Here is a 21373-nt window from a genome sequence, read left to right on the forward strand (position 1 = left end):
GGAATGGAACCTTGATCCCTAGGCTTTGCAGTCAAGCAGCTCAACCATTAAGCCATCTCTCCAGTGCTAATGGACATTTTTTACATTCATGTTGCTATAACACTTGTGAGCTGGGAAGAAAGGAAAAAAGTGAGTGTCCATAAGGACTGAGGTGGGCCTATGAGTGGGAGCAGCTCCATTTTCTGGCTTCATCTTCTCACAAGTTGTGTTCAGAGCCCACACTTCTGCCAAGGTTGCTAGGGTGCCATTTGATCCTGCTTCTCAGTGCATATTGTCCATGCTAACTTGTTACTCACATGATCTACCCACCAATGAGAAAGTACTAGCTCCCTTCAAAGTCCTTGGCAGTTTTTCTCTAGGAATCTTGGAGTGTTTGAAGTGAGTGTACTGTGTCCCTAGTGCCTGTTTCCTCCCTGCTGTGCTGACCCTGACCACCCCTTTAGGAACCACCTCCGAGCAACCTTTTTAGTTCTTCTGCCCAATATGATGGTTCAGTATAGCCTGGCCTGAGGTGGGGTCTATAAAAGAGAATTGGTGCCCCCATTCCTGGGGTCAGTGTGCTGACCTATTGGGTTATGTGCTTCTAGAGCTACTCAGCAGCCCATGTTCAAGTGCAGAGTCACGCTTTACCAGAGTTGGTTTCTTTCTGGTTCTTCTGTGGGTCAGGTGCTTCACCCCTTTCTGTAGAGGATGTGGTTACACGTCATTCAGAATGTGCGCCTGGGTTGTTACTATTTTGCAGGCAGATCTGGAATCGCTTCTTCAATCTCCAGCTGGGAATCCCCCTAACTTCAGTAAAGCAGCTGCCCTACATGCATTTGGTCTACACTGTAGGCTGAGTGTCCATGTTCAATACAAGGTATGCTGTGAGAGTTCTGTCAGCTTGAGCTTACTGCTTCAGAGCCACTTGGTTTACTGATTTGCCTCTTCATTGTATTGGTCAGTTCTCTTCAGAAGAGAAGATACATCTGTCCATCTTGGACAACACTGGGTCTTGGTTAGAAAGTAAAATTTTACCACTTCTTCAAGATCAAGAAGAAGAGCATCTGAAGCTTCACAGGGATGTCTATCAGCAGATTATCCAGGTCAGTAATTGGAATGTGGGGACCTTACTTTTGATCATGTGCTCTTGATGTTGCTCTCTGAATACTTAGCTATTTTTTTTAAATAAACAAGTAAGTACAGCTGCATAATTTAATGTAATTTTACACATTGCATGTGAAAGCTGTTTGGTTAGGTTAGTGGACTTACATGAAATGTAGACTTTATAGAAACAAAAATGTGAATATATATCTGGAAACTCTTTTAGAAACAGGGATGTAAAAATCTCTTTCTGACATTTAGTACATCAAGGAGAAGGTTTGTTAGAAGTGACTGACTTCCTTTTTGAATTCCTTTTGTTGGTGAACCCATCTGTCTCTTACAGACTTACCTGACTGTGTGTAAAGACGTTATCATGGTTGGCCTTGGGGGTCCAACGTTTCAGATTCAGCTTTTACAACGGAGTCTTGGAATCATGCAAACAGGTACAGTATTTTCCATTAAAGGACTGTTGGAGAACAGCAGACACTCAAAACCATTCCTCCCTTCTCTACTTTACTTTGCAAATCAGACTCTGGCTTTTAAGTGATTGACATGCAGTGCAAGCTGTCTTTAGCCAAAAGATGGCAAGTTCAGGGAGACTTCTGGCATCAAGCATAACTGTCCACTTTCTGACCAGGTCCTTAGGGTTATTCTACTTTGGGAGTCTGCTTTGTTGTCAGGTAGACTTTTCCATCTGACATCAATGTAGGGATCCTCCTGGAGTCCTTGGGCCTCTGCTCTGCTTGTTGTGCTTTGAGTTGGGAGTTATTAGGCAATGCCCATAACCAGAGTAATCATGAGTAGAGTGTCATGTTTGCTGTCTGCTGGGCTCTTAGAATGTGATCAGTGAGAGAGTAAGAGGGCAATCCCCGTTAGTCATGTGGATCCTGAGGTCCAAGGTCTTGGAGCCCATGTTAGAAAACAGCAGGGAGTGTGATAGTGCCACGTAGAGGGTGTTCCTCTTTGAGCCTTAGCCAGCTAAGATCTGAGTATCCTGAAGAAAGTACTACTGAGCTTTGACCTTCCCTTGCCCCAAACCCCTGATCACCAGCTTTCAGCCCCATTCTTTCTGTGGTATGGTCTGTTGGTGATTTTTACTATATATTGTAGTTACTGATCTGTGGAAGTGTCAGTGTTTGAAATTTGTAGTTCTTTAAGCCCAGAGGCTTGCTGGGATAGGCCTTCTTCAGTAAGTTCAGTTTAGCACATCTTGTTGGTTGAAGTTAACTAACTGCAGCCCTGCTTTTGCAACTTAGGCACCTTCCCTACAGGGAAGATGTTGGAGGTTAGCTTTGGGGCACTGGAGTTGGATACTGGTTGGTAGTTTCAAGTTAGTCTTTGATTACATATAAAACTGTATGTGGATGGTTTAAAATGTCTGAAGTTGGAGAATTATTTCATACTGTAGCTTTTCTTCGTTAAACTGTATAATGAAAACTGAATTCTTTTTTTTTTTTTTTTTCTTCGAAGTAGGGTTTCACTCTAGTCCAGGCTGACCTGGAATTCACTATGTACTCTCAGGGTGGCCTTGAACTCATGGTGATCCTCCAAGCTCTGCCTCCCGAGTGCTGGGATACAAGGTGTGTACCACCACGCCCAACATTTTTTATTATTTGAAATTCTTTTCTCTTAAAGACTGAACTTACTTTTAGTTATTTATAAAGTTTAGTTTTTTTCTGTGGCACTAACCAGAATTTTGCTCTCCAGTTAGCCACTTCATTACATGGTGGTGCCTGTTCCTTTTACTCAGCTTCAGAGTTCCTGATTGGACCCAGTGGTCAGGTTAGATCACCTTACCCTTTTAGCTTAGCTAGGTAGGATCCAGAGTCTACTGCCTTTTGGAATTTTTGCCCTAATTGAAGGAGACCTAATAAAGAATCCATTTTAAGAAGTTATTTACATTTATATAAATTATGTTCAGGTGAACAGTCTTCATACTCAAGCGTTCCTGAAACATAGCTGGAGTAGCTCAGTGCTTGTCCCTGATGCAGAGTTCCAAGTTCAAAATACCAGCTGTTCCCAGAAAACAGTGTGTATATATTCAGCATTTTTCCTACTAGAAACTACCAGCATAATTAAAGAATATTAATAACACACCCATTTATTCTCTCCCTCTCTCTTTCTCCCTTCCTCTCTTCCTCTCTCCCTCTCCTCTCCCTGTATGTGTGTGTGTGTGTGTGTGTGTGTGTGTGTGTGTGTGTGTATAATCTATGCTTACAAATAAAATAATTTTTTTTTTTAAAAGCTGAGCATGGTGACCAACACCTTTAATCACAATCCTGGGGAAGCTGAGGGAGGAGGATCACTGAGTTCCAGGTCAGACTGGGCTAGGGTGAGACCTTGCCTTTAAAAAAAAAAGGAAACAAAAAATGGAAGTGTTAAGCTTCTAAAATTTAGACTATAGTGATACAGATATACAGTAATATAGATAGGGCTTTGTCTTAAATGAAAAGAGGAAGGCAGTTGATGGAGAGAAGTGTAAGACCACTGTGGCTGTGGCATTCAGGGATGAAGGGCACCAAATTTGTGTGGGTACAGTACAGGAAGACAATCTACAGCTTATATGAGAGGCTAACTTATGGCTTGCTGCCCTCACTAGAGTAGCGAGCCTCTTTGTTCATTTGGAAGCCTAAAGATGACTATGCTGTGGAGAGCCTTGGAGCTAGTGCTGCTTCACTTTCAATCTGACAGCCTTCTAGTTTTCCCAAGCTGTGAGCTGCACTCTAGAGGACCCTCAGCACTGACCTTCCAGATCATCATCTTCTGCGTGTCATTGCTCTTCATTCTGATGTGTTTTTAGCCATTTGTCATAACCAGCACCTATTATGTATTTGGGTTATAAAGTACATATACCTGAATAGACTGAATTAACGTTCAGTTAACATTTTTAACTATCTAGGCTTTTGTCCTTAGCACAGAGTCATCCTGAGGAAGCAGGCTTTTCTTGTCTGTCAAGTGTCAATATGCAGCATGTAGGTTTCAAGAGCTTTATACCCTTCTTCACCTGCTCCATTAACAGAGGTCTCACTTAACGAACCTATGTGAGGAGCATGCCCTCCTGCTGTCTTCTGAGTAGTTCCATGAAAGTTTCTGTTGTGGCGTTAGAGATTTTGCAAAGCTTTTTTTATTGATTCTGGCAGAGCCTGAGATCTTCTGAAGAGGGTACTAGAGTGCATAGAGAGGGCACCTGGAGTGGGTAGCCTACCTTCCTTTAGCAGGTAGGCTTGGGGTATAGTTGGTTCCTGTCTCTGTGCTTAATGGATCTTTAGTCTACTTTATAGCGGAGGGGCTTTCCCCTTCATATCTAGGACTCTCTCCTGGGCAGTGTCTGGTTCCTTGAACTGGGAGTTGCTGTGAGTAGCATCATTTCTGTGCTTTTATCATATGCGTATTTTAGTTTTTGTTTTTTCAAGGTAGGGTCTCACTTTAGCTCAGACTGACCTAGAATTCACTATGTAGTCCCAGAGTGGCCTCAAACTCAAAGCGATCCTCCTACCTCTGCCTCCTAAGTGCTGGGATTAAAGGTGTGTGCCACCACACCGGCACATGTTTTATTTTAATGCATCTTCTAGCATGGGACCTGGCAGAAGGTTTGCTATCTGGTACACACATGCCAAAGGTGATTCAGTGCCTGGGCTACATGTCAAAGCGGGACAGGACGGCATAGGGTCCTGTGCAGTGTACTAGGGCACAACTTGTTGCCTTTGTTTTGAAGCTTTTACCCAAAGATTGGTTAGAAAGAGAAATGAAAATTCAAGAGCTCAGGAAGAACTGGTATGGTTAGACATGCATAGAAAAGCATTTTACCAAATTATTGCAACACAGTTAAGGAGAAAATTCGAAAGAAAGAAAACCAGCAAACTACTATGAGCTTGTAAATGATACTCTGAGACAGCGTAAGTCTTCCCTCTGTTGCTCCTGTTTTAGCCAGCTGTTGACTTCAGTATTATGTGAGAGTCTGTGGTTTTTTTTTTTAATTTTGTATGTTTTAGGAATCACACAATTGCTCTGTATCCATACACACAGTGAACAAAATTTAGTTTAGTGACTGAGTCTAAATTACTGTATTGGTGCTGGGCAAAGAACTATGTTTATATTTACATGGAGAAACCTTGTCTGTGTTCAGTGGTTTCCACCAGTCTGATTGGAACGACTCACTGAAACAGGCTCTTCATTACTACCAGGTACTGTCTTAAGCAGTCTTAACTGAGTTATGTGATCAGATAATTGATTTTCCCTTTTCTTTCTAGTGAAAGAATTTTTTTATGTCTCATTACTTCTTGGCATTCTGAAGGAAGTGACTAGAGGTCCCTTGATTCAGAAAACAGACTCAGGTGATGAAGTTACAACATTGCTTGACTCAGTCCAGGAAGTGTTTCAGAAAATGTTGGAATGTGTTGCCTGGACCTTCAGGAAGCAACCGGAAGAAAGCATGCTGGTATTGGGCCTTCACTGGCTGGGTCACTGGGTGGAGGGGTTGTTTCTGAGGGTACCCAGGGTTGGGCATGGAGAGTGTGGTTGCACATTGTGTAGGCCTGGTTCACTCTGTGCTATCTTCTGTGAGCATGGAGTCATAGCTGGATGTTGCCACTCAGACCAACTGCACCTGCATCTTCTGATAACAGGTCCAGATTTCTGGGTTCTGCACTTCACTACCAGTCATAGAGCAAAGCTCAAGATGGAGGTATACCAGTTGGAAGGACTGGAAGCAGAAATGCTGTCTGCAGCCTAAGCTTCCAGAGCTTCCAGGGTAGAGCATGCTTTTTTTTTTTTAATTTTTTTTTGTTCATTTTTATTTATTTATTTGAGAATGACAGAGAGAGAGAGAGAGAGAGAGAGAGAGAGAGAGAAGGAGAAAGAGAGAGAATGGGCACACCAGGGCTTCCAGCCACTGCAAACAAACTCCAGACGTGTGCGCCCCCTTGTGCATCTGGCCAACATGGGTCCTGGGGAATCAAGCCTCGAACCGGGGTCCTCAGGCTTCACAGGCAAGCACTTAACCGCTAAGCCATCTCTCCAGCCCGAGCATGCTTTTTAAGATGCTGATTGGTAGAAAGATAGCCTTTGCCTGGCAGAAATACTAATTTCCATCATCTGCTAATGTTTCCGGGTTGGAAGCACAGTCAGAACTTGAAAGGACCATGGCTTCCTGTTGATGGTGGAAAGCTGAACTGATGTGAAGTGACTGAAGAACTGATTCATCAAGTCCCAGATGCCACACCTGCTTTCCTACTACAGTGTTATATCAGTTCCTGAGCAAGTCCAGACAGCCATTATTTTTTCTATCAGCCATTTTTTTTTTTTTTTTCCGAGGTAGGGTCTCACTCTGGTCCAGGCTGACCTGGAATTAACTCTGTCATCTCAGGGTGGCCTTGAACTCACGGCGATCCTCCTACCTCTGCCCCCCGAGTGCTGGGATTAAAGGCATGTGCCACCACGCCCAGCTTCAGCCATTATTTTTTTTAATTATTTATTTACTTGACAGAGAGAGAGAGGAGGAGAGAGAATGGGTGCACCAGGGCCTCTAGCCACTGCAGATGAACTCAAGACACGTGTGCCCCCTTGTGCATCTGGCCAACATTGGGTCCTGGGGAATCAAACCTGGGTCCTTTGGCTTTGCAGGCAAATGCCGTAACCACTAAGCCATCCCTCCAGCCCTAGCTATTATTATTTTTTTTTAATTTTTAAATTTTTATTAACATTTTCCATGATTATAAAAAAATATCCCATGGTAATTCCCTCTATTATTTTTTAATGAAGATTTAAAAAAAGTATTTAAATGGGAGACTTTATGAAATATTGAAGGCTTTCAATTTTATTATATCCTTAGATAATGGAAATAATTGAAGGTTATTGGCCTTATTTTCCTAGCTTACTTTATATTTGAATTCGTGAGTTGTTTCAAAGGTCTGTGATCTGTTCGTGTAATGTAAGTTATGCCACAGCTTCTAATTGTCCTGTCAAGTCTGGCACTATTGGCTGAGTAATGTCATTCAAAGCATACTTCCCAAGTTAATATTTTAATGTTATTGTACTCCTCCTTCCCTCCTCCTCTTCCCTTTTGTAAAAAAAGTTAAAAAAAATTTTTTTTTATTTGAGAGAGAAAGAGGCAGATAGAGAGATAGAAAGAGAATGGGTACATCTTCAGCTGCTGCAAATGAACTCCAGACACTTGAGCCAACTTGTGCATCTGGTGGCTTATGTAAGTCCTGAGGAATTGAACTTGGGTCCTTTAGCTTGGCAGGCAAGTGCCTTAACCACTAAGCCATCTCTCCAGATTTCCTTTTCCCATCTTGCTATCGATGCTTCTGTTTGGTTGGTTAGATGGTTTTTTGAAACAAGGTCTCATTCTGTAGCTTAGGCTGGCCTAGAATTCACTGAGTAGACTAAGCTAGACTCAACCTCATGTCAGTTTGCCCTCCACCTTCCATGTGAACCACCACATCTAGAGCTTTTTTGTTTTTGTTGTTGTTTAGCTGTAATTTTAGCTCTACTGACAATGAACGATGTGATTTTGTTTTGTAGCTCCTTTATTCTGTTGAGACTCCTCTTCATGAATTTATCTCCACGGTCCAGTCCTGGCACAAAGGCACTGTAGTCCACCGGGGTGTGCTTTCTACTCTGATTGCTGCGCCTGTGGTTGAGATAAGTCATCAACTGCGGAAGGTGAGGTGTATTGATCCTGAAATTTCTGCATCTCCTCTTGACTACCAGATGCTGCTTGTGTTGGCAGCACATGCTTAGGTGTAAGTCTTTAGTGGGGGCTGCTTGCCTAGTGGCTGCACCTTGCCTTTCAGCAGTGAATTAGGGGTCTGGAACCATGTGCTTGCTCTGTAGCATATGCTAAGGGTGTTGTTGTCACTCGACAGAGTGGGTCTCACCATGTAGACATGCCTGTTGGCTGCATCTTGGAGATTTGAGTGAGTTTATAGTTTCTTAAGGTTCTTTTCTCTAGAGACAGAAACAGGATCGTTGGGTGAGCACAGTACAGGATTGCTCTGGGCTATGTTGGTGTGGAATGGTTCACATCTCTGCATGCCTGCTGTGATTTCACCTTTTCTTCATTTCTTGTCCTTTCTTATCCTCTTTTTTTCCTTTTCCATTAATAATAATGGTAAACTTGAATTTTGAGTATCTTATTTTCATAACATAACTGTAGGTGAATGGAAGGTTGTTATTATTTAAATATTTTATTTATTTATTTGGGGCAGGTGGAGGGAATGGGCACACCAGGGCCTCTAGCCACTGCAAACAAACTCCAGACACATGTGCAGATCTGAATAGAGAATTCTCAATGGGATTAAACTTCTTGTTTCAGCATTTGTTTCCATTGATTCCCTCTTCTCTGTTTGCCTTTCTTCCTTTCCTACCCCCGTTACCACTCACGTATAGGGTCTTACACTATAGCTCAAGCTAAAATGTAGTTCAAACTGTCCTCAAACTCATGGCAGTCTTACCTTAGCTTCTTGATGCTGTGATTATAGGCATGAACCATCATTGGCTGGCTTTTTACTATTCTGTTTTATCTTCTCTGTAGACCAGGTCTTATTCTTTGGCTTTTCTAGAGGCTTCAGCTTCTGTGTTACTTTATTGCTGTCTTCAGAAGTTGGCCTTGAATCTTAGATTCATAGCAACAAACTACTCACTAGAACCTTCTTGCCCCTGGTGCTGTGGTCAAGAAGTGTTTTACTTCTGCATTGACTGAAACATCCATTATTTTTAACTAGTAAGTTATCTCGCTATATAAGAAATGTTTCTCCATCACTTATTTTAAGATGTTAAGCCTTACAATGACTTGCAGTGATATTTTATGTAATGATGATTGGCTTTAATATCTAAATATATTTCATAATCTCAGCCAAGGAAATATGGAAAGACCTATTAGAAGTATGTCTTATCATGCTGATATGAAATTCCCTGAGACAGTTAAGGATTAGGCAAAACACAGTGAGGGAGAGACGTAGTGAAATGGTTGCATTTATACTTCAGTGATTTTAGGAAAAAAACAGACATAAACCTCTGCTGGGAACAGGAATTATGTTAGACCAAGAGCTGTTTGCATAAGGAATTATTCCCTAACATTGAACAACCTATCTAGATGACATCAGAGGGTTTTAATAGTAGAGTCTTGTTCAGGAGGTACCTATTGAAGTTTTGGGCCAGCCACTTCTCAGCAGAACTTTGCCCCTCCAGGCAATGGAGTATGCTGTGTTACCTAGGGGGCAGAGGCCAGGGATGCTGCTTAGCACACCCTGCTAGGCACAGGGAAGTACAGCATAGCCCTGCCACAGACAGCCACTGATCCAAAGCAATAGCATGCAAGACTGAGAAATCCTAATCTGGACCGAGAAGAAGGAAGGATTAAATTGGCTTAGCACAAAGTTTATAGAAGATGATGTCAAGTTAAAGGACATTTGACAAAAGACTTCCTGGGTGATATGTCTGTTTCTTTGTTTCTGTTTCACTAAGATTCCCCTGTGTATAATAATAGCTTACTCATAATTACTGCAACAGATGAAGCTTATTCTTTTGAGCTTCTGGAAGGCTTTTTTTAGGTGAAGAAGAAAACCCAGATCATTGTACACTATACTTCCTGACAATCCAGACTCAGTTTATAATGTATTGATTTGAAACTTTCTTAGGTTTCTAACATAGAAGAGTTGACCTCACCACAGTGTCTCGCTGACCTTCCACCATTTTCAAGGTGTTTAGTGAGAGTAATAACGAAGTCTTCAGATGTGGTCAGGTAATTTTGTCTTTACAGTTCTGAGTATAAGTGTTCTCAGTGCCTTCTGCTCTATTCCCTTTTAATCTCACGTTTTTCAAGGTAATTTCTTTTGAGAAAAATATTCCACAGAAGTTTTTCTTCATTTTGTGTTATGGAAAACAGTTACATTAAAATTTTCACAAAGAAAAGCATATTTGTAAAGTTTATTTATCTAAATAGTCTCTGGTTTTGTTTAGCATAATTAAAGTTAGCTAGGAGAGAAAACATGTGAATGTATATTAAAATCCTGCTAGTGTGTACTTTCAGAATGCCTTCCTAGGTAGAATACCAGTGCAGTTTTTGTTCAATACACAGCTACGACTCAGTTCCCCAGTCCATATTGTCATTTGACTAAAATTCTAAGGTTTGTTGCCACTCACAGGCAACTGAAAATGTAGAGGGATTTGTTCCACAGGCACTGAACACCCATGGCACTGTGTGGTGGACACAGTCTGTGAAAGCTTAAATGTACCACTTTGACGGCCATGGAGTGTTTTCCAGCAGTGTAGTAAATGTGTGCATTGGAGTGTGGAGAGCAGCAGCCACAATCTTTTCAATGCCATGCATTTCTATTCTCTTTGTAGCATGTCACCTGATTTTCATGTCTTGTCTGGGGCTGGGAAGATAGCTCATCTGTTAAAGGCACTCGCTTAATGTCTCATCTGTATAATGACATGTGTGGAGTGAACTGAAGCACCTTCCTGTGTTTCTTGAACAATGGTGCTTGTGGTTTTTCTACAAAGTACTGGGCACATACTGTGGAATAATTTCAGATGTTTGTTGGTTTTATAGATCATTTTTGGAAGAGCTAAAGGCGTGTGTGACTTCTGGCGATATTGAAGGCATTGTATGTCTCACAGCTGTTCTGCATATTATTTTGGTTATTAACAAAGGTTGGTTACATTTTTTTTTCCTTCACCTGTTATATTGCTGAGAATGACTTGCCCTCACAGGTAGGGATGTTTGGGAACTTGGACCATATTTCACCTTTCCTCTACCAGTGCAGAGTTTTCATAGCCTTTCCATCTCGACTTCCTTCTGAACATAGTGCCCTCTACTGGGCCTTTCCATGTATGAGCTTGTCCACTCTTCTCTTAGGCAGGTCTTGTCCACATTTCTCCTTTTACATTGGGTACATTTAAGTATCCCTCTGCATAGTTCATAATTGAATTCCTTAACTCTTTCCTTCCTTTTTGTTATACTGAGAATTAAACCCAGAATCTTAAACATCGTAGGCAAGTGCTCTATCACTGAGCTATATCCCCTACTTTCTTTTTAATTTTTATTTTAAGGCAAGGTCTCAGTAAGTTGTTCATGCTGGCCTTGAACTTAAGATTCTCTTGCCTCAGTCTTCTTGGTTTCTGGGATTACAGATCTGCACCACCAGGCCCAGCTGACACTTGAAGTTCTGTTGATATTTCCTATGTAACCTATGCTTAAAAATCTGTCTGGGCATGGTTGCATAATTCCTAGCTCCTCAGGAGGTTGAAAAGCTTAGGAGTTGGGGGCCAGCCTGGGTAGCATAATAAAATCTGGTTTCAAAAGAAACAAAAATCTAAATTTGTTTTGTTAATGATAGTATGTTGGTATTATGCCTCTCTTAAATATCCTAACCAGTTGAAATAGCACTGGAAAAATAACTGGCAATATATGTAAGATGCCAACCTCAGTGTGAAATGTAAGAGCATCCTCATAGGGTAACTGCCTTCAAGTTTTCATGTTGTTTGTTCAGTTTTACTTAAGGTTGAAATGTTTTCACCTTTACTGTGTTTGTTACTCATAAGGATCATTTCTCTGCCATGGACCGGCATACCTGGTACATGTACCAATATGAATAGGTTAAGTGCCCCTGGATCACAAGCTTAGAATCAAAGAATTAGATTAGATTTTTGAGTTTTTAAGAGTTTGTAATATTTATGTAGACTACTGGTTGAAAATTCATAATTTGAAAATTTGAAATATGGAATGCTTCAAAATCTAAAACATTTAGAAGTGGCCAAAATGTTTTAGGTTTTGGACGATTTCTGATTATAGATTTCTGGATTAGGATGCTCGCTCTATAATGCTTTTTAACTTGTTAGGCTTGGTTTGGTCACAGAGACTCCCCCTAAATTGACATGCATAGAACCCTTGAGGTATACAGAGCAAGTGGAATGCATCATGAGGAAGCAAGGCTGGAGATGGGACGCTGAGTGCCTGAGACTACATGGGCACTTAAGCAGGTGAATGACTAGTGTTGGCTAGGTGTCACTCCTGTCTGGTGGCAAGATGAAACACTTCCTGTAGTGGCTGCTTGAGTGAGAATTGTGTGGTGCTGCTCAGCAAATGTTCTCACAGCATTGCTGTGGAAGGGATGATTATGATCCTGCAGGTCAACAGGGATTAATGTGAAGGAAGAGTAAGAGTATGCCTGCCTCCATCTGGTAATGTTGACATCTTTTCTCTTTCAATGTAATTTTCTCACAGGTAAACAGAAAAATTCAAAGGTGAAGGAGGCTGCAGCCACAGTGCATAGAAAGCTGAAGACATTCATGGAGATTACTCTGGAAGAGGATAGCCTTGAAAGGTGACCTGAGACTGACTTTAACTGTGGCAACTTGATAATTGGGTGTGTTTGGGATTGACCTTAATTTCAGCTATTGAGAGCCAGGTGAAGTAAATGCAGGGCTATGTTGGGGTATCATGGTTCTTCCCGAGCCTCTGTGAGGTGCTTTTTTTTTTTTTTTTTTTTTTTTGGTGTGTTTGCATGCATGTGCACAGGAACATGTGTGCAAGTTAAAGGAAAACTTTCACTTTATTTGAGGCATTATTTCTCACCTTATTTACCTCTGTATTTGCCAGGCTAGCTGGCCTGTAATCTGGGAAATTCTCCTGTTTCTGCCTCCCCTTTTGCTGTCGGGACTTTAGGATTACAACTACCTGACAGCACCTAGTTTTACATAGGTTCTGGAGATCTAAAGTTAGGTGCTCAAATTTGCATAGCAAGTGCTTTATCCACTAGTCTGTCTCCCCAGCCTCAGTATGAAATGCATTTTCTTCTTTCTGGGAGGCCTTCAGATGCTCACAGACTGCTGGTAACAAGCACGTTCCTGGGCTGTTTTTCCCATTAGGACCTCTTGATGCTCCTGCTATGTTTGCATGTGTACATTTTCCTGTAGATGAGGTAATCCTAGTTTCATTTTTGTCTTGGAAGCAAACCAACTCCATAGCTATCTTCTTTGAAGAAAGCCTTTCATACACCAGATTACTAATTCATTAATGAATTTCCAAAGTGTGGCTTTTTACATATTCATTATATAAGCACAAATATACTTAATGCCCCCTTTTTATGTTTAGGTTTATAAATGAATTTAAAAATTGAGGCATTTCAGTTGGCAGAAAAGTTACTGATTATGTTTCTGTCTGGTTACCCTAATTTTAATTATTGTTAGTGAAATAGGAGTTAGTCTTATTGAGAAATGTCCATTAAAATAACAAGCCACTGTGGTGGTGCATGCCTTTAATCCCAGCACTTGGAAGGTAGAGGTAGGAGGACCTCTGTGAGTTCGAGGCCACCCTAAGTCTCCATAGTGAATTCCAGATCAGCCTGGGCTAGAGTGAAACCCTATCTTGAAAAACCAAAAAATTAAAAAATTACAAACTTAGTTTCTTTGGTATTTCAGGTTATTATTTTGGTGGTGCTAGGAATCAAATCTAGGGTTTCATACAAGTTAGATAGACACTGTATCACTAAGCTAAATTTCCAGCCTTTATTTCAAGTTTTTCAAACATTTGTTTTCTCTTTTCCCAATCAGGGTTAGATAATTGGTAGTTTTAGGCAAAATATATGTGATATTTTAGTTTGAACATGTATCACAAGAGAACACTGAATGTTCAAACAAGGCATATGAGTAATACTATGGTGGATCTGTCAAGGGAAGCCATGTTGTTACCTCTACCTGGAATAATGTGACTGCAAGCTGGGCACTCATAGCAGTACCCAGTGGCCATGAAGTCTTGTTTTTTTGGGTCTGTTCCTACCTTAGTACTTCTTCCTCCTCATGCAGTGCTTCCTTGTCACAAGTCTCTTTCCTATCCCAATAGAAAGAATCCCCTGTGTGAAATTTGCATACAGTCCTACCTGTGTGGGAAGAGGAAAGACACATGGAGGCAGGTAGACAGTTGTCTTGTAAAGCAGTAAAATGGATCATTCCTACACAGGTGTACAGTAATGTGAGCAGCACTTGCAGAAGAATTTCAGAAATGTTTCAAACACCTCTGTATATCAGAAGTGGTATTGTAGTGATGGAGATAATGCATGATGTTCTTATGCAATATGACTTTGTTGCTTTTGTAAATTATAAATAAATGGTAACTAAATAATGTTTTTTTATTTTAATTAATTAATTTATTTGTAAGCAGAAAGAGGCAGAGAAGGAGTCTACCAGGGCTTCTGGCCGCTGCATAGGAACTCCAGATGCATTTGTCACCTTGTACTTCTGGCTTTATGTGGTACTGGGGAATTGAACCCAGCTCATTAGGCTTTGCAGGCAAGCGCCTTAACCTTGGAGCCTTTTCAACAGCCCAGTAACTAATGAAGTTTAAAGTACAAAAATATTTTAAGAACAAATAGGATTAGGGTAGGAAAAAAGGGAAATGAATGCATGGGATATAAAAATAGAGGAGGAGCTGTTGTGGGGATAAAGGGAATTAGGAGGAGAAAGACTGGAGTACAAAGGAGAGTAGGGGAGGAAAAGCCACATGAATAGAATATATATGAAAATACTGCAGTGAGACCCTTAGCTTTGTATGCTAATTTAAAAGGCAGAAGAGCCAGATGTGGTGGCACATGCCTTTAGTCCCAGCACCCGGGAGGCAGAGGTAGGAGGACTGCTGGGAATTCAAGGCCACCCTGAGGCTACATGTCAGCCTGGCCTAGAGTGAGACCCTACCTTGAAAAAAGCAAAATACATAAATAAATAAAAATAAAAAACAAAAGAGTAAGTGGAACAGATCAGTACTTTTGTGTGATCCTGGAGGATTTTTGTATTCCTGAAGGGAACTGAAATCACTGTTGCTCAGATGCCTTCTATGAATGGTATAGAATTGCATTTAAGCTATGTACACCTTCCTGTGTACTTTAAAAATCACTTCTATGGCTGGAGAGATGGCTTAGCGGTTAAGTGCTTGCTTGTGAAGCCTAAGGACTCCCGTTCGAGGCTCGATTCCCCAGGACCCACGTTAGCCAGATGCACAAGCGGGCGCACGCATCTGGAGTTCGTTTGCAGTGGCTGGAGGCCCTGGCGTGCCCATTCTCTCTCTTTGTCTCTCTCTCTGCCTTCTTCTCTCTGTCTGCTGCTCTCAAATAAATAAATAAGAATAAACAAGTCACTTCTAGGTTGCTGATAGGTTGTGTGAGCACTGTTTGGATAGTAGTTATACTGTACTGTTCATTGAATAAGGACAAGAGCAGAGTTTGCATGTGTTCAGTACACATCAGGTTTTTGGACATTTTAAATCTGGTTTGTTAGGAAGTTTGCTAATATTTTAATTTCTTTTTTTTTTTTTTTTTTTTTTTTTTTTTTTTTTGTGAGGTAGGATCTTGCTGTAGCCAGGCTAGAATTCACTATGTAGTCTCATGGTGGCCTTGATATCATAGCAAATGTTTCTCTCTCTGCCTCCCAAGTGCTGGGATTAAAGGCATGCTCCACCTTGCCTGGCCAAGTCTGCTAATGTTGAACAATTTTTGCAAGTTTAGAATAACTTAGTGAATTTTGTTTTAAAAGATTTAATTCACAAGAAAATCAAAATGAAAGTCCAGCAAGTTGCCATATGTTTTTTGCCACAGCGCATGCATACCTTTCTCCGCTACTGATATCCTAAGCCAGAGGGGCATATTAGTTATAGTTGAGCCTGTGTCGATACATCATTATCACCCAGAGTCCCTGGCTTATATTAGGGTGAATAGTTTTATACCCCTTAGGGCTTGATAAAATGTACGATGACACATGTCTACCCATTGCTCTATCACAGTCTTTCTGCTACCCTAAAATCCTGTTCTTTGCTTATTAACCCTTTCTTTCCTCTAAATTTCCAGAACCAGTAGGATTTACACATAGCTATATGAGCTATATATAAAATGAGGAGTCACTTCATAGCTGTATGCAAGCTGGAGAACCTGAGAAGTCGTTGGTTTGGCTCAAGACTGAAACAGTGGAAGCTGCTGCTATAGAACTCAGTCTAAGCCTGAAGGCTCAAGAACCTTGAAGAGAGCTGGTTTAAGTCCTAGCGTGAGAAGGTCCAAGAGCCTAGAATTCTGATACAGAAGGAATGGAGGGGAGTGTATCTTAGCTACTGAGTTAAAATGATTTGCCTTTTCTCTGCCATTTTGTTGGATCTGGACCCTCAATTGGTAGTGTACACATCAATGTAAAGATAGTATTCTTAATTAAAAATTTTTTTTTGTTCATTTTTATTTATTTGAGAGTGACGGAGACAGAAAGAGGCAGATAGATAGAGAGAGAATGGGCGCGCCAGGGCTTCCAGCCACTGCAAACGAACGCCAGACGCGTGCACCCACTTGTGCATCTGGCTAACGTGGGTCCTGGGGAACCGAGCCTCGAATGGGAGTCCTTAGGCTTCACAGGCAAGCGCCTAACCACTAAGCCATCTCTCCAGCCCAAGATAGTATTCCTTAGTCCAGTGACCCAAGTGCTAGTCTGTTCCAGATGTTCCTCAGTCATACCTAGAAACAGGATTTTACCAGATATTTGAGCCTCAATCAAACTGACACCAAAATTAACCATTTTCCCTAATGAGAGATCGCTTGCTCACTTCCAAATTTAGAGATTTATGGTTAAAGCACTAACTATATATGCTGGGTTTTGTGGGGTTTCTTTGAGCAGGAGGGAGAGTTGTACTTTTGGTGTGTGTGTGAATGTGGGCACACAAGTCATGGTGTGTGGAGGTCAAAGGACAACTTTAGCTATTGGTCCTCACCTTCCACTCTTGTTGGTTCACTCGCTGTGATTGCCCACTAGCCTGCAGAAATTATCTTGTCTCCACTTACTTTCTCGTCATAATTATACTGGGATTGCAAATGTCCCCACAGCGTCTGGCTTTTATATGGGTTCTAAGGATTCCAGTTGAGGTACTCAGGTTTGCATGGCAGCTGTTTTATCTTCTGAGCCATCTCTCCAGCCTCTCCTTTTAGTTTATAACTTTTCATAAACACCAAGAAGATTGTTGGATCTTATGGTAAGAGTATGTTTAGTGGGTCCTCCAGAGCAACTGCACTGTTTTGCATTCCTACTAGTAATTCATTTGCTTCACATCCTTACTGCTTTGTGGTGTCTGTGTTCCAGATTTTGGCTGTTTTATTAAGTGTGGTGGCATCTACTATTTTGTTTCTCTGGATATCTCATACATTTATTTGCCATCTGTGTATCATCTTTGGTGAAGTGTCTGTTAAAATCCTTAGCCCACTTTTAATTAGGTTGTTAGTTTTAAAAGATACATGTTAAAAAACAGTCCTTTATCATATTTTACAGATATTTTCTTCTCATCTGTGGTTTGTCTTTTTCATTCTCTTAACATTGACTACTACTCCTCCTTCCTCATCACATCCTTCTTCTTTGCAATGCTAGAGATTGACCTCAGGTTTTTGGGGATGCTGGGCAAGTTCTTTACCTTTGAGCTATATCACAGCTGGACATTGACATTTGAAGAGCAGAACATTTTAATTTTCATGAAATCTAATGTAGCATTTCTTTTCTACATGGATTGAGTCATTGAGTGTTGAATCTCAAAAGTGATTGCTGTGCCTACTATCATCTAGGGTTTTTTTTATTGTTTGTTTTTTTGTTTGTTTGTTTGTTTTGAATTGGGATCTTGCTCTAGCTCAGGCTGACTTGGAATTCACTGTGTAGTCTCAGGGTAGCCTTGAATCCTTGGCAGTCCTACCTTTGCCTCCTGTGTTGGGATTAAAAGTGTATGCCACAATACCCGGTTTTTTATGTTGTCTTCTAAGAGTTTTATATTTTACATTTCGGTTTCTGAGCCACTTTAATATTTTTTTTGAAGGGTATACGGCATGTATCCTGATTTGGGTTTTTGCTGTGGCTGTCCAGTTGTTGGAGCATAGTGTGTTGAAAAGATTTAAACTTGTTCTTTTGTCTAAGATCAATTGACTATATTCACGTTTCTCTGTTTCAGGCTCTTTATTTGTTTCACTAACCTATTTTTCTTTTTCAGAACCTCATTGCCTTCATTGGCTGTAGCTGTAGGCTAACTCTTAAAGTTGGGGCGTGCTGTTCTGAGTCTTTGCCTTTTCTCCCCCCTCTCCCCACCAACGTGGGGTCTTGGTCTAGCCCAGACTGACCTGGAATTCACTATGTAGTCTCAGGGTGTCCTCAAACTTATGGTGATCTTCCTACCTCTGCCCCCACACCTGACTGTCTTTGTCTTTTCTGTGAACTTATCATAATGACTTACTCCAGTAGTTTTTACAGATATACCAAGGTTCCAGCACTTCCTTGCCAGTCAGCATGCCTTTGTTTTCTTTTTACAGTGCATTTCCTCTAGGACTTCAGCTTGGTACTTGATAGGAATGATAAGGGCAGAAAACTTGGAGCCTCTCAGTTAACTGTGGTGTTACCTTTAGTTTTTTGTTTTGTTTTTGTTTTTTTGAACTATTTCAGTAATTGCCCTAGAGTTTATAGTCTATGCATTTATAACTAATTCAAGTCCTCATTTAATAACCCTGCACCACTTCCTAGCTAGTATAACCAGAGCAGCATTGATCCCTCCTCTTGTCTCCTGGGTAATTTTTGTCATTCATTTCATTTATGTACATGTATATAATCACAATACACACATAAGTACACAGTTGACACATTTTTGCTGCTATTATGTTATAGTGAACAAGTTCTTGTAGTATCAATAATAAGAAAAATAAGGTTTTATTTTCCCTTTATTTACTTCTTTGATTCTTATGTGGATCTGAGTTCCTGACCTATATCATTTTCTTTTTCTATTAAGAAATGTGTTGCTTACAAGGCAAACCTACTGATAACAAATTCCATGTCTGAGAAAGTATTTCTCCATTTTGAAGATACTTTTAAAAATATATATTTTATTACTTATTTATTTGAGAGAGAGAAAGAGGCAGAGATAGAGAGAGGGAGTGAATGGGTACGCCAAGGCCTCCAGCCACTGCAAACAAACTCTAGATGCATGCGTCCCCTTGTGCATCTGGCTTATGTGGGTCCTGGGGAATCGAACCAGGGTCCTTTGGCTTTGCAGGTACACACTTTAACTGCTAAGCCATCTCTCCAGCCCCTGGAGGTAATTTTATTGAGGCACAGAATCAGTTTAGTGAATTTTCCCTCCCTTCTCAAGCTAACAATTTCAGTGTACTTGTTACAAGGCCCATATCTGACTGTCTACTGCAGGACAGATCAGGTAAGTCCAGGGACATGATATTCAGGTATAGAAGTCGACAATTTGAATAGCCAGCTGGACAAGAATAATAGAGGGCCCTTATCCATAGTTCACTGATTTAGGAATGTTCAGGAACCTTCTCACAGAGGGTGGCCAGATGGCACATATCTCTGACCCTAATTATCAAGTTCTGAGATGCTTTTCATTTCTGTACATCTGGAGAACACAGATCATAAGTTACTTACGCTATTACTGCCATTGACCAGTGTGCCCATGTGCACTTTCTGAAATACTGCACAGTGGGTAGGCTAAAGGGTTTGGTAAAACTGACTCCCAGTAAGGAGAGAAAAGTCAGACTTAAGATCTACCCTTGGTGCTTGGCTGTACCTGAGGAGGTATACTTCTTCCCTCTGCTTTTCAATGTTTCTTCCTTTTGGCATTTTTTAGGATATTTTTATCTGTGATGTTCTGAATTTAACAGATAAAGGTGTGGGGTTTGTTGTTGTTTGTTTGTTTGTTTTAATCTTTTATCATGCTTGGTGTTCTTTGAATTTCCGGAATGTGTGTTTGGTGTCTTAATAGTAACATGGGGGAATTCTTAGTCATCATTGTTTCATATTTTTCTCTTGTTCTTTTCTCTTTTCCTTTGAAATTCCCATTATATACATACTACAACTTTTGTACTTGGCCCAGTCCTTGAATATTTTGCTCTGGCTTTTTTCCTAGCCCTTGTTCTCCTTGCTTTTCAGTTTTGGAGGTTTGTATTGGGATGGAACTTAGTCTTTGCTCTCTATATCCAGTTTGCTGAGCCCACCACAGGCACCCTTCATATCTGTCATAACATTTCTCTTTGGTTATTCCTCAGAATTCCCTCAGCTCACATTCTTGCTATTTTTGCATCTTGTCTGCTTTATCTGGTAGAGCCTCTCACATGTTAATCATTGTTTGAAATTGTGGGCATTACTATTCCAGTGCGCCTGCACATTTGAGTCTAACGCCTTCTCTGTCTTTTCATAGTGTGAAAATTTTTTTTTCTGCCTTGAAGTATGCCTTGTGGCTTGATGGTAGGACATGATGTTCTGAATAAACTCAGCTATAGAACAAGCCTAGTGAGGTTCTGGGTATATGATGTGTGCAGTGTGTGACAGTCCTGCAGTCATGTCTGTTGTCAGTGAACCTGCGCCCTGCCCTATTCACTACATACCTGTTTCCCAGTTGTTCCTCCAGCCACCACCCTTGGCTATGGCTGGCAGGATTGGAGTTGAGCATTTCTTCTCCTGTAGGGCAGTTGTGTTCTGACACACTCGCAGCTGGTCTGCTCCTGGTTGCTGTTGCCCTGAGACAGCCTCAAGAGGGAAAACTGAGTGCTCCCTTTTCCTTTCACCATTGTAGAACCTGGAGCCTTCTACTTGCCAGGCAACTACTTGACCACTGAGATACACCTTATTGTTGTTTTCCTCCCCTATTTAAGGGGTTGGGCTTTAAATCTAAGACATCATGACTGCTAGGCATGTGCTTTATTACACCCCTTGCTTGTAGCCTTTTTGAAAAGGTACCTTTCCCTCCCCACCCTACCTAAAAGCAGGGAGGCAGTGAAATGGGAATATTGGGGTTCCTTGCCAATACAGCAATATGCCAATTCATCAGTAAATTTAGGGTGTCCCAGATACTTGTCTTATTATGAACTTAAAGAATTAAAATCCATAGACCAGAGAGTAAAGTTTAGAGAACCTTTATTGGAGTAAGAGAAGGAGAAAGAAAGGGCAGAGAGCTCCTGCCACATGGAGGGCAGGAGGGAGTAGAAAGCCCATGTGGGAGTAACAGTGGAGGTGGGGTCTGGGCTGAGACAAGGGCAGGCTTACCAGAACCTAGAAGTTCAGGAGCCAGTCAAGAGAGCATGTCTCCCTGGTAAGGGTCTGTTTATAACCTTATTGTAGTGGGCTTCACCTTCAGGCTAAGAGTGAGGGCTGATTGGTCTGGAATACCGGCTGGCTCAAGAAGAGGTCAGCCAAGTTTTGGGGCAAACCAACCACAATGTCAGGATCAGACTTAAATTCTAGGAAAGGGGAACTCCCTCCCATGGAGGGGCTGAAGTTGTTCATG

At 41.1% G+C, this 21373-nt stretch overlaps 1 protein-coding gene across 2 annotated transcripts in view; it reads left to right on the top strand.

The window, feature by feature from the left end:
* Ncapg2 (non-SMC condensin II complex subunit G2) overlaps positions 1–21373 on the top strand; it is a 77229-nt gene that overhangs the window by 50750 nt on the left and 5106 nt on the right. For both annotated transcript variants that reach the window (XM_045160698.1, XM_045160699.1), the window contains exons 21-28: positions 743–859; positions 945–1085; positions 1427–1526; positions 5334–5521; positions 7609–7749; positions 9726–9829; positions 10643–10743; positions 12317–12416. In XM_045160698.1, the coding sequence (XP_045016633.1) occupies positions 743–859; positions 945–1085; positions 1427–1526; positions 5334–5521; positions 7609–7749; positions 9726–9829; positions 10643–10743; positions 12317–12416 (992 nt within the window). The remainder of the gene's footprint in view (positions 1–742; positions 860–944; positions 1086–1426; positions 1527–5333; positions 5522–7608; positions 7750–9725; positions 9830–10642; positions 10744–12316; positions 12417–21373) is intronic.

This window comes from Jaculus jaculus, chromosome 10 (assembly GCF_020740685.1).
Source record: "Jaculus jaculus isolate mJacJac1 chromosome 10, mJacJac1.mat.Y.cur, whole genome shotgun sequence".
Classification (NCBI taxonomy): domain Eukaryota; kingdom Metazoa; phylum Chordata; class Mammalia; order Rodentia; family Dipodidae; genus Jaculus; species Jaculus jaculus.